We start from the raw sequence: 13,159 nt of genomic DNA on the forward strand, positions 1-13,159 counted from the left end.
GCATCCCTGATTCAGACCGCACACCGGTCGTTGATGCGTCGAGTCCCCGATCGAACCAATTTAACCATGAATCGTCACTAACCACCGTCGCGCTAGGTATCTTGTCGTGACTGGAACGGCATCATGGGCTGCTTAGTTTCGAAGCCCGAGGAGGCCGATAAGGAAGCCATCCAGCGCAATGCGCGCATAGACCGGGGGATCAAAAGCGACAAGAAGACGCTCGATCGGACCATCAAAATCCTGCTATTAGGTGGGTAATCCTGGCTCGCCGGCTATTCTGCTGGCGTGTGTCGCAGTGCTAACAAGAGAACTAGGAGCTGGAGAGTCTGGCAAGTCCACCATTATCAAGCAAATGCGAATTATCCACAGCCGGGGCTTTCCCGAAGAAGAACGTCACCAAACCCGTGCAATTATCTACTCGAACATTGTCATTGCTTTCAAGGTCTTGTTGGATATCATGAATGCCGAGGAGATCGATTTCGAAAATGAAGAAAAGATCAAGGTACTACCCGTCCCTATCAACAAACCTGCATCGACTAACGATCCCCCGAAAGCCCTTCGCGGACTTGTTAGATAAAGCAGAACCAGACGTAGGGTCCGACGAAGCCTTTTCAGATCTTGAAATTCGCGACGCCATGAGGATCATGTGGAAGGATAAAGGTGTGCAACAGGCTGTTGCACGGGGACATGAATTCGCTCTTCATGACAATTTGCATTAGTATGTCCAATGGACGACACCTACATTCCCTGAATCTGTGCTGACGACATCCAGTTTCTACGAATCTCTCGATCGCATCTTCACTCGTGGCTGGCTTCCTGACAACCAGGATATGCTGCAGGCTCGGCTTCGGACAACAGGTATTACAGAAACTCTCTTTGAGCTTGGACAGATGAACTTCCGCATGATGGATGTTGGAGGACAGCGATCAGAGCGAAAGAAATGGATCCACTGCTTTGAAGGTGTCCAGTGTCTGTTGTTCATGGTCGCCTTATCTGGATATGATCAATGTCTGGTTGAAGACCAGAATGCCGTGAGCCCCAATCCTGGCCCGATCTCCTACCTCACATCACTAACTCCACGTTTCACAGAATCAAATGCATGAAGCTATGATGTTATTCGAATCACTAGTCAACGGCGAATGGTTTAAACGCAAACCAATCATTCTTTTCCTCAACAAGATCGATCTTTTCAAAGGAAAACTTGCCATCTCGCCTATCTCCAAACATTTCCCAGATTATGCCGGCTCTGATACCGATTATGATGCCGCAGCTCAGTACTTTGCAGACCGATTCCGTGGCATCAACCGGATTCCTGATCGCGAAATCTATATCCATTACACCAACGCTACTGATACAACATTACTTAAAGCGACTATGGATTCAGTACAAGACATGATCATTCAGAAAAATCTGCATACCTTAATACTATAAGGTAGAGGCCCTCAAACTTCCGAGGTACTTCGATGACCGTCTATCTACGACGATGATATTCTTTTCCTTCTCTTCCTTTCTATATCTCCAGCTCTTCAGCCTACCAGTTAATATCCGGTTGCATTCCAGGGCGGCTACTTCGTTCACTCCTTCGTGACCTTTGACATATTTTTTTCCCCTGCATTTATTTCCTTTCTCTGTTTTTAACGAGGCGTCTTGATTGAGAGATTGTTGTCGGCTCTCTGCTCGCATACTTGGGTCTATCACGTTGCATCCAAAAGCCCATCCGATTTCGCCAACTAATGCCCCCGCTTCGGTTCCAGCGACGGTGTCGTTTTCGTTTTCATTTTCGTTTTCTCTTTCCTTTATCTTAGTGCAGAGTGATACCATTTGCTTGTCTCTGCAGTGTTTCTTAACGACTGCTCTGTATTATCACAACCATTCTGGGGTTTATCTACTATCTCATTTTTGAATGAACTCGATATCCTGCTCTTTGTAGAGCACATTTTCACTCTTGCAAATCGATTGACTGAAACAGTAAATTCAACTATCAAATATATGTTTGTTCTGGGCCCGAGGGCGCTTACTGTCGGATTGCTTGCTGTAGATCACAACGTCATGGGCCATTTCTCGAGACCTGCATTGCCAAGCCTATGGAATTCAGGAATAAGCCAGATGACCCAAGCAGCGATGCAATCATGCATCTAGAAGACAGAGCGTAACTCCCCTCTACTCTGATCATGCGAGTCAAGATTGCCCAACGCGGTTCAAGAAATTCATGCCTCAGGCACCCATATTACATAACTTCCGCATGATCAGTGACCCCGAGTTCCGACCCGACTGATTTCGCCTCCGATTCAGACTCATTCACCTCGCCAGTGACTGGGTTATCTGCCAACCATGTTGTCAACCTCTCTACGCCGGGCGGCATGGGCTCCCATGCCGTTGCCGGGGATAACTCGCTCCAGTCAGAATCTTACCAGCAGCTTGCTTGGCGCAATCCGACCTCTGCACGAACGCCGGTATTCCTCATCTTCCAAACCACCCGTCCCGCCCAGCGATGGCTCCCGACGAATGGACACCTCTGCCCCGGCAAAGGGAGTCAACTCCTCTAGCGAGAAGAACAAGGCTACCCGCCGTCGGGGGAAGGACAGCGCTTCCCGGAGCGGATCTTCAAAGTCTAGCCAGTATTCGGCATTTTCCAACCTCCCCAGTGTCCCCTCGACACAGCACCGACAGCCTCATGGTTAGTGGAGAAACTCTCAGCGCCTTGAGCGATCTCAATGCTTTGAAGAGAATACCGAGTCTAACTTTTCTTTGTTTGTTAGATGTCCATGTCGCGTCGTTCTTTTCCATCCACCGACCAATCTCGGTGACGACCACTGTGCCCCCGACCTCGACCACTGATGCCTTTGAAGCGATCTTCTCGTCAAAGCGCCCGCTGAGGAACGAGCCGCAGGACGTCATCTTCACTCTCTCCTCGGCCGTGCAGTCGATGGATCCCGCCTCGCAAGGCATGTCCGAGTCCGAAGATCAGTTCCGGACTTTCAGCGAACAGGATGGCGAGCTCCGCATGTTGGATGGACCCGATGCCAAGATGTCTGTGGAGGAATACACCCGTCGTCTTCGTCCCTTCCAGCCTCCTCCCCCACCCGTCCCCATGGACACATCCGCTTTCGAAGCTGCCGAGTCCACCGAATCTCAGCTCGACAACGAGTACCAGACCTACTCGACCGTCCTGACCATTCGCGAGGCCCGCCACGCCGATGGCCGCAAGACCTACGAGGCTCACACCGGTCCTTTCGTCCGCAACGGCGAGATGGAGGGCCCATCTGGTCTGCACGAAGAGATCTCCATTGAGGCACCCTCCGATTCCACTGCCGGCATGACCTACATGGAGCGTGTGCGTAACAACCGCACCATGTACGCCATCAGCACCAAGAGACGCCGCAAGGTCAAGATGAAGAAGCACAAGTTCAAGAAGCTGATGAAGAGGACGCGTACCCTGAGACGGAAACTTGATAAGTAGACTCGTGCTTGAGGGTTATTTTTGGTTTACTTTTGTTCTGTCAGTTGCATATTGTCTGCGCCTGTGCATTTTGGGTCGAGGCTAGTCTTGTGAGAGTTCAGGGCATATATCCTTGTTTTCATACATCTTTTTTTTTATTTTCCTCGTTCTCCCCTACCTATTCTCTCACCTATACTCGATCAAACATCCATACATACCTCTTCTCCTTTTGCTCTTTTGCTGTGAAGAACTGCTTGGCGCTGAAGTGCAGTCATTTGGCTTTGGTGTCATGTGTGTGATTTGGAATCTCCCATGCATTGCAGATAACCCAATAGATCTTGCTCACTCAATTCTTCGTGTCCTTGCTACTTTCTCGGATATTCACTCACATAGGCAATAAGACTAGCAATAGAGCAGGGATTTTTCAGGATTTCCATAAGAACTTGTACCCCGTAGGAGGTGGTCAACACATGTACCTCATTGGATATCATACCAGATACAATACGAGCCGGCAGAGGCAATAGAATGATCAATCTAAGATTTGAAAAGTGAGTTTGGTTTTTAGGATTGAAAGGAAGTCGTGTCTAAAAGAATGGATGTGATAGCTGTAAAGTGAGAGCAATAGGCGACAGCATGCCGGCTCTTATATCTATACACGGTAATATTTTCTTCAATTACCACTCTGTGTTCCTAGACCTTCCAACATCTCTTTCTTTCTCATCCGCGCCCACAGAGCCCCGTGTTTCGATCTATACGGTGTATACCTGAAGTTGGCCACGCCACTGGTTCAGATAGTCTGTTCAGGAAGGGCCCTGCAGCGGTGTAGCCGTCTAGCTCGACTACATGACTTAGTAGACTTCGTGGATATCTGTGCTTTTGGGCACCTCTTGCCTTCTGTCGGCTGTGTTTATCCAGGTTCCACATTGTAGTGATCTGAGAACGGTGCTGGCTTCAGATGCTTGGTCTTGCCTACTGGGTGCATAGACTATCTTTGAGAACGTCTAGTATGTAAGGCAGGCTCACTGTCTGCGATTCGTTCAAGACCATGCTTGACGAGGGTACGGTTGCAGTCTCATCATATTGATCAACCCTATCAAGATCATTGTCCTAGTAATGCTAGTCTCTCTAGTCATGCTGGGTTGGGAGCCTATGATTGCTGCGCCAGTTGGTGATTCAGGTCCCGCTATGGTTCGGTCAAAGCAGGGGATTCTGATCAAGATTCCGTTGTGACGATTTCCAGACAGACCCTGCAGCTTAGCCTGAATAGTTAGCAATCCAAAGTTGATACAACTGGAAGTGTTATCGTCTAATATAATGGACTTATTACCACAAGGGGAATTGTGTGTAGTTACAGTGGTAGTTTAGTCAAAACTAGAGAATAGGCAAGCTTTGCATCCTTTCCTTTTTCGCAGATAACGAGGCTGTCCCCCCTTCGGCATCTAGTATTGTAGACTACCCTAGGAAATTGGTTCTCTAGTTCCAAAGCATATAGTAAGAAATGACGGGACTCTTTGAAGGCCAGGATGAATAATGAATGCACATGATCAGCCTAAGATTCTGGGGTCTAGTTTATCTTTCTAAATGTATCCCTAATAGCAAACCTTACCTAGTTATAGATAGAGAGAAGAGTTACCGCTAAAAAGCACAGTCTAAGGAAGTTCCCTGCATCGGACAGCATACAGATCAGCATTAATTTTAAAGGAATTTATATATAAGTCATTCAAAGGATAGATACTAATGGTTCACAAACATCATCCATAGAGATAGTGTTAAATTGTTAGAAGATGTCAAGAGCCAGGTCGATCTACAAAGAAAACGAGTGCAGAGAACGATACAGCCAAAGACTGGGAAAGAAGAAAGAGAAATCTGCAGATGATGAAGGCTTTATACCCAGCCTCTCTGCAAACCTATCAAACTTGCACGTCCCGTCTAGGTTTAGTAATATTGAAAGAGACAAACAAACCACCAAACTAGGAGACAGGCAATCTAGGACAGGTGACAGGTGATCGTCCCCGAAGAGATTGAAGCAGCAATGAGAGAGACTCCCTTTCTGTCTCTTCTCTGCTTCTGTCTTTGTCTAAATCCTTAATCTTGGTTCCACACTTGAATCTTTCTGTCTGAGAATGAGAGAGATTGCCATAGAATGTCTGTCGGATTTGGGTCGAATGCTTGCTTGTGCAGAATATTTTCGCAAGTAGCCTGACCCCATTATCTGACGAAACAACGCAGCAGAAGTCTGAAGCGCTCCATGAGCGGAACTTCATATCCATGCCGCTAACGTAGTTCATCTAGGAACTGCTCGGAAGGAGATGTCCAGGATGTCAAACCAAGGTTACCGGAATGATTGTATAAAAGGCTAATCCATCTTGAACATTTGATTTGTTGGACATATGGAGAATGGGAGCTGGGTTGAAATATCAAACTCCTGGCATTTGAGAGCGCAGTCCATACCCCCTCTGTATCAATCACTGCTGCCCTTCCCACAGAGTGTTATGTGCTGTAAGTCACAAGATTTGGCATCTCCTCTCCGAACCCTTAGGGTGCTTTTTGTGAACCAAGGTCCACGGCTGTATGAAGGAGGTTGTAAGTTTATAGAAAGGGTGTCATCTCCATTCAATTTCCTATACAGAGTTAGAGATTGCCTGCGTTCTGTGGGGAACTTGATTCTCACATTGCGTCGCGAAGATGAGGATGCCTTGAATAATCCCCCGGTTCCAGCTTCATTCGCAGGCTGTTCGGCCTAGGACACCAGTGTCATCATAACTGTAGAGTAGCCTTCTTGAAAGCCTATGGAAGAAACTTTCGGAGAGTTGGCGAATTCGCATCTTTCGGTTAGAACTGGTGCGTGGGAAGTGAGCAAGAAGGAGACTCAAGTTACTAGAACTTCATGATGAGGGGGAAGGGGATGGGGATGGGGATGAGGAAGAGGGAAAGAGTATTTTATATTCAACGATCAAACCTGGCAGTCACCTGCCCTGGCTCTTGCCTTGTGAGCGTCCTGTTCACAGTCAAAATAAGGAACAGACGCAGGGAAAGAGCGAGGAAGGAGTGCTTGGAGAAGCAAACAGTCTGCCTCTTCGCTTGCACCTGAGGGCTTCTATGGTCCTCGTCGGCAATGAGTCGCAAAGGCTTAGGAGACTTGCTTGTCTCGAGACATTGGCGATACTTGATTTACCACCTACGTTGGCCTACAACGCCAAGCCCTAGAATACCTATGTGATAACAAAATATCAATGTCTATAACAATAGATTTGAAGTATAACCTATGGTACGGAAAAGCCCAATAAAAGAACAAAGAACTAAGTCAAACCGAGAAAGATACCATAAACGTCCACAGGGAAGACAAATATTGAAAAGCAAAGAAACAACAAACTCCTTACAGCAGATCCTGCCTAACCACCATAACGGAAGAGAGGACGAAGACTTAAGCCTCGGATCAGCGAATTTCATATAAAGTACAGAGTCCAGCGCGGTGTCATGCAATGTAAAGCCAAAAATCCAATATCTACCCACACCTGTCCATCGAGTCCAGGATGAATGCTTGAAAAATCCGATTCTACATCCACCCAGTCATCGAATCTTCTGTGTCAAACGGGGTGAAATCGATTGATTATGTTCCGAATCCATCCACTCCTGCACCCGCACCAAATTTGTCATGTCAGCTTCCCCGGACGAAGAGGCACATTGATTTGCGTCCGAGAAATGTTAAAAATGCGCATGTGGGAAGGGACCGGGAACCGCGCAAGTGCGTGCAATTCATGGCACGATTCGAGGTCCAAATCCCGACATGCGGCGCAAGGTCATTCGTTTAGCAGATTGCTTTCGAGCGGGAGTTCATGAGAAGAGCAACAATCAATCCGTACAGACCTATGACGAGGGAGTGGTTAGATGATATTGAATAAACATGGATGAGGAGCAATGACTTACCCAAAACTTCAGCGAAAATGAGAATCAAAATCATTCCGACATAGAGCCTAGGCTGTTGAGCCGTTCCACGAACACCTGCGTCACCAACAATACCAATAGCGAAACTGCGATCTCAGTTAGCAAAGCCCTGGCCATTTGAAGATACCTTGTCTCGCAAACTTACCCTGCAGCCAGACCAGCCAGACCGACAGACAGACCAGCACCAAGCTGGATGAAACCAGTGTAAAGAGGGAGCTGCTGGGTCAGGTCGTTGGCGACCAGGACCGACACGACAAGACCGTAGATACCAATGATACCAGCCATGACAATGGGAACAATGTCTGGAGATATGATTAGCGAACCAGAACCATTTGATCTTGCACGATGCGAAGCCAGATTGGCATAGCTATCGACTTGTTGGGATCCACGTACTCTTAACGATCAGATCGGGGCGGAGGACGGCCATGGAGCAAACTCCGACACCGGCCTTAGCGGTTCCATATGCGGCACCGAAGCAGGTGAAGACGATAGCGGAGGTGCAGCCCAGCGCGCCAAAGAAGGGCTAAGAAAGCAAATATTAGTTATCATTTCGATAGCAAGTATGGATGACGTGGAGAGGCGGCCGAAACGGGCGATTGGCTTGGTGGTGCTTGGGTATCGGGATCTAGCATATTGAGAGACTCACCGCATAGACGGGGCTATCAAAAATGAAGAGTTAGCAAGGCTACTCCGCAGTTTTTGAGAATTGACGGAAATGATAGCAAGATGCCGATTGGAAGCTGTCAAGTACCCAGGGGCTGGAGAGAGGTCTGACTGAGGACATACCAAAGTTCGGTGGCCATTTTGATAAAATACGACTCAACGAGGTTCTCGTGGAGAAGTGGGAGCTTTGAAAAGATATAAAAGACCCGAGGTCGGCAAGCTCAGTTGGATACGGTCGGGGGAGGATGGAGAGTCCAGAGGCTTGGAGGTCGACGGCAAACATGCTGGCCTCTCAGGATCACGTGTAGGGTCTTGGCATCTCCACCAGGACCGGGTATCACTACAGTGTATGTGACGTGTAGAGGTCCAATTGTGGTTATGGGGGTTTTGGTGTTGATTTGATCTATTATTATACATATGTCGGTTTATTTATACAGTTTTAAGGATAACTCGAGATCCTGGTATATCCAGCTTCGTGCAGGTCTCTGACTCCATTCCTCCTTCCATAGGCTGTGAGTAGGCAATTGCCTTCTCGGACAGTGCTCCAAAGGTGCGAGGGAGAGAAATGATGTTGCTGCGGTCCTCATCGGTTTGATATGTCTCGAGTTCCATAGAGTCGGTTACCATTCCAAAGTGGTAGCTAACAGCCGATTCCTGTGCGTCATGTTTGCTCGAAACTTGGCTTTGTGTGAGAGTTGGCTCTACCGACACAAAGAACTGAATGTAGTCGCCAGCAGTAGCAACTTGTGAAAGGAGAGATAGATCATCTACAGCGATCCCCTTGTCAATAGAGGGGAGTGCATCTGAATGGGTAGTATGGGGATCGAAAACTTGGCTCAATGCGACAAGTTCATTTCGAATCGCTGTCCCCGAGAAGCTTACTTCGGGATCTAGGGAGAGAAGGCCTTGCTTCTTTCCCCAGCCACCTCCACCGCTCATGACACGGTGCAATTTCCCGCCCTGGCGCAGAGATTGAATCAAGCGATCATGAGTAGCTGAGCCTGGATCAGCCACCTCCAAGTCAGGCGTCTCGACCAGTGCCCATACAGACACACGCTGGTCCATAATATTATGTTCTGCGATGTAGCGCGGAAGTTCTTTTTCGAGCTCCGAGGAGGCAGGCATTGGCTCCGTCGATGTCGCATCTGTTGATTTTGCCAGTTGTCTCAAAATGTTTCCCATGCTAGTAAGGACTCTTCGTCGTTCAGTCACTGGGTGCAATGGCAGTTCCAATGTGGTATTCACTACCTGAGCAGTAGCCGTAATCAAGCAGCTTGTAAGTTCCACTGATTTGTCCAAGGCATATCCCTTTGTGTTGTTATCCCAAAGCCAGCGCGTACCGAAGAGTGTCGTTTCTCTCCCATTGACAAAAATAGTATTTGCAAGACGCAATCCAATCTCGTGTGCAGACCCTGTGCTGGCTTGACCAATTGCTTGAGCTGGAACGGAAAACAAGAGATTGGTTTCCTCGCTGGCAGAGCTCCTGATGAGACGTGGAGGTGTAACCTTTGCTACAACGCCAGATTGTTCGACTGCCAAAAGCGACAGCCCTTCCGACTCGCTGAAATTTGAGCTCTCGGCGGTTGTATTCGGGAGTGTGTCCACCACAGCAGCGACTGCATAAAGAGTCTCGGCTCCCGGAGAGCTCCCATAAAGGCGACTGAAAAACTGTGACAAGAAAGGACTGGAAGGATCAAGCCAGTGGGCGAAGCTTGGGGTGACGAGGAGGAGAGGGACGGAGGCGGGCGCAGCTGATGGGCTTACAGGCCCCGAAGGGAGATTGGACAAGATATCATCTGGGGTCTTTCATCGTTTAGCTTGAATATCAAAGCCAAAAGATTGGTCACTGACTGTCTCTTCTGCGGTCTTTGTGAGCCATGTGTATGCCAAAGGCCGCCCAACTTTAGCCAGGTGCTGTGTCGCATACCATCTAGTTACGCGGCCGAAGTTTCCGGGTGCTTTATAAGAGCCCAAGAGCTGCTGGCGCCCCGAGGTGAGGACTCCACTCATCTGTTTGAATCTCATTGACATTCCAAAGTTGATATATGAGAATCAAACTCGGTCCAATTAGGAAAACGCGGAAGTCATTGCGGAGGATAGTGGGTCATTCGCGGAGCGGAACATCTGTTTTCACGGTATAGATCACTGCAAGTATCTTTTATGTATAGCGCACATACTTCATTGAGCTTTAGTTGGAAAGTTGGAAGTCAAATAGAGAAGCCGTTGAAGGATGTTGCCACTCTAGCTAATGGCCAAATACTTGTAGAAGATACATGTGCCCATCTAGGACTAGGGGATGTAAAGTCGATTTAACATAACGCGCTAGACCAATTCAAGTAAGAGACTCCGAGTGACCGCGGAGCATCGTATACATTCAATCTTACACGTCTGCGAGTGGGTTATACCTACCTATTCACGATGAAGCGAGATAGGCATGGTCATCCAATCATAATGATGCACCGGTGGAATCGAACACCCTTGTCCTGTGGAGCCTGTCGAGCGAAAAAGCGCCGGTGCGACCGAGCCCAGCCATGCTCAAATTGTGTGCAAAGGGACATCTCCTGTGAATACTCTGGGCAGAGTTCAGAGAGCACCGAAGATCAGAGAGCCTTTCAAATATCAGCATCGGCGGAAAACCTCCCATCGCCTTCGGCCAAGCGTATTGCTCCAGCCATTCAGGCCCCACAGTGAATTTTCCACTTGAACACTAATGGCGTGAATATCGCTAATATCTGGAAGAAATAATGATCTTATGAGTCGAATAGGAAGACTGGAAGAAGCGGTGTTCGAAGGTTCGACTAGAGCCTGGGGACAAAATCCTAGGCGTCACCGAGTCCCTATAGTTCCCAGATCCAACACAGTACGTGCGATCAAAAGCCCAATGCAGTATTTGAAAGAAACAACCCATGCTGAGAGCATAGCATTCAGATACCGACGTTCCAATTATTTACTCCATTTGGTTGCCATCATCAGTCATTGCCAAATAACCAAGCCAGCGACGTTGATGAACACGCCGAGATGAGCGGCGCTATAAAGCAGCTTCCTCCAATAGGAGAAGCTAGGGAATTATTCGCCCATTTTGTTCAGAAGTTACAGCCTTCACTTGGTGTCCTCCATGTACCTTCCACCCGAAAATTGATGGAGGAGTCTTATCAAGGCATGCTCAATGGTGAACAGCCCACACCCACTAACCTCATGTTGCTCTTTAGCATATTCTCCGGTGCAGCACTAGTTTGGTCACCTCAGCTTCTGGAAAAGCTGAACGCTACCCAAACAAATGCCAATGCATCGTTTGAGATATACTCCCAGCTGGCTTTGTCTATATTGGAACATCCTCTGCAGCCGGTGCAGCCATCAACCACAGCAATAATTGCTATAAGCACCTTGGCTCATTTGCTCACGAATACAGAAGGTCTCTCTGTAAAGATAAGTCTTCTGAAAACCCGATGTGTTTTAATGGCAAGAGATATGAGAATTCACCGCTTGGATACTGCTCAAAGTCAGGACGAACGGAGGCTGAAGGGGTGCAATCTGATCGAAGTTGAAGTTCAAAGACGATTCTGGTGGGACATGGTGGCATCGGATTGGTAGAGATCCTGCTCGCTTCTGGTATCGGGTTGGCTGACTGACAGTTTTAGGCTTTCTGCATTCTCGGGAGGCCCTCAAGAGGGCGCTTATGATTTTCAGCCAAAACACATGAATGTGAACTTTCCAAGCAACATCGACGATGAGCTGATGTTGGCCACGGGGTTCCAGCAATCCTTTCCCTTGTCAGTTCCTACGGCCATTTCAGGATCCATTCAGAGAGTAAGAATGGCAAATCTCTGCCGTGAGGTGGTCGATGCTATGCCCTCGGTTCTACTGGGCTCTCAAGAGCCCGACTATGCAGTTATACTCGCTATTGACAAGAAGTTTCACAAATGCCTCGAAGAAATTCCCGAATTCTTCAAAATGGACCAGGAGAGCATCGAGAAAAGCCAGGAAATCTGCGAAGAGCGGCCCTATATTACATGGCAGCGTATCAATCTACATTTCAGCTTTCACATACGGCTGTCCCGGCTCCATCGACCCTATCATTTAGAAGGCGTGACGAATCCAAAATATGCCTATTCGCACATGATATGCATCAGATCAGCGCAGACCGTCTTAGAGCTGAGACGTGCAATGGATGAGATGGGCCCGGACGCTGAATGGTATCCCGCGCGGCTCTGGAGAGTTGTACAGCACGTCTTTCTCGCGGCGCTTATCCTGGCGACCGATGTCTCATTCAATCCTAACGCACCTGATGCAGAAGCTCGAAAGACCAAGGTGCTTGCTGCCTACAAAATATTGGAGCAATCAAAACAGGGCTCTGGATCGCTGGTTGAAGGGGTCCAGAGAAACATGCAAACACTACTGTCGACGCTGCAGAGACAGAGTCAAGACCTTACAGAGACCAGGGGCGGACCTGCGGCGCCTCGCGAAACAGGGCTGAATGGCACATTCACGGGTGGACCCGACGAACCGCTGGTGGCCAATCAGATCGGCAGCCGTCTCGACATGCAGGGTGGATTCACAACGAGCGGAGCCTTGACCGACGATATGGGGGAAGAAGGCTGGCAACAACTTTGGTCGGACTTTGTGGCTGTGGCGCCAGACCTAGACGTCCCGCAGTGGAACTCCTTGTTAGACGATGTTGATTTCGGCTGGTTGGAAAATACTGCCCCAATCTGAAGTCACGTTCATTCCGATATCATGGTTCTGCCTACCACGATTTCCATCAATGTAGCCAACTATGTGAGCCAACTTGCTGGGCTAGGTACTCCAGATTCGAAAGAAGTACATTGTTGATAAGCTGTCTTGATGCTTATCTTAGCCGTGTTCAATGTGACGAGTACTCCGTAGCCGTCTTCCCCTGTGTGATTTACCCAAGTAAAGTCACCGGCCATCCACATGATACCAAGTGCCTTGGCAGGTGGGGGCAAGGGCCCATCGTAGGGCTGGCGAGCTGTCTGGCCACGGCCTGGGGTGTACTTTGTAGGCGCCACAGATTGTACAACGAGGAAGTACTTGGCACACATTCTCAAGACCTACCGAGTAATGATCCCCGGGGCCAAAGTTAGAAGCACCTGG

General features: G+C 48.5%; 5 protein-coding genes across 5 annotated transcripts; 3 read left to right on the plus strand and 2 right to left on the minus strand.

Annotated features, from left to right (window-relative positions):
• Nucleotides 1-123: 123 nt before the first annotated feature.
• Nucleotides 124-1,431, plus strand: N7457_008302 (guanine nucleotide-binding protein subunit alpha; the record flags this gene model as incomplete). Its single annotated transcript, XM_057179345.1, has 5 exons — nt 124-250; nt 315-502; nt 555-718; nt 773-1,031; nt 1,090-1,431. The coding sequence occupies 5 exons, from the start codon at nt 124-126 to the stop codon at nt 1,429-1,431; spliced, it is 1,080 nt and encodes a 359-aa protein (XP_057027731.1).
• A 900-nt stretch (nt 1,432-2,331) lies between these two features.
• N7457_008303 (mitochondrial 37S ribosomal protein mS38) lies at nt 2,332-3,460 on the plus strand (the record flags this gene model as incomplete). Its single annotated transcript, XM_057179346.1, has 2 exons — nt 2,332-2,677; nt 2,760-3,460. The coding sequence occupies 2 exons, from the start codon at nt 2,332-2,334 to the stop codon at nt 3,458-3,460; spliced, it is 1,047 nt and encodes a 348-aa protein (XP_057027732.1).
• Nucleotides 3,461-7,247: 3,787 nt separating this feature from the next.
• On the minus strand, nt 7,248-8,187 carry N7457_008304 (H(+)-transporting V0 sector ATPase subunit c; the record flags this gene model as incomplete). Its single annotated transcript, XM_057179347.1, has 6 exons — nt 7,248-7,306; nt 7,367-7,470; nt 7,530-7,686; nt 7,778-7,907; nt 8,031-8,043; nt 8,171-8,187. 6 exons carry the CDS (start codon nt 8,185-8,187, stop codon nt 7,248-7,250), a joined length of 480 nt encoding a protein of 159 aa, XP_057027733.1.
• Nucleotides 8,188-8,476: 289 nt separating this feature from the next.
• On the minus strand, nt 8,477-10,072 carry N7457_008305 (uncharacterized protein; the record flags this gene model as incomplete). Its single annotated transcript, XM_057179348.1, has 2 exons — nt 8,477-9,850; nt 9,899-10,072. The coding sequence occupies 2 exons, from the start codon at nt 10,070-10,072 to the stop codon at nt 8,477-8,479; spliced, it is 1,548 nt and encodes a 515-aa protein (XP_057027734.1).
• Nucleotides 10,073-11,065: 993 nt separating this feature from the next.
• On the plus strand, nt 11,066-12,760 carry N7457_008306 (fungal specific transcription factor domain-containing protein; the record flags this gene model as incomplete). Its single annotated transcript, XM_057179349.1, has 2 exons — nt 11,066-11,634; nt 11,686-12,760. The coding sequence occupies 2 exons, from the start codon at nt 11,066-11,068 to the stop codon at nt 12,758-12,760; spliced, it is 1,644 nt and encodes a 547-aa protein (XP_057027735.1).
• Between the last annotated feature and the right edge of the window lie 399 nt (nt 12,761-13,159).

Source organism: Penicillium paradoxum, assembly GCF_028828445.1.
Source record: "Penicillium paradoxum strain IBT 22861 chromosome Unknown utg000007l_segment0_segment0, whole genome shotgun sequence".
Classification (NCBI taxonomy): domain Eukaryota; kingdom Fungi; phylum Ascomycota; class Eurotiomycetes; order Eurotiales; family Aspergillaceae; genus Penicillium; species Penicillium paradoxum.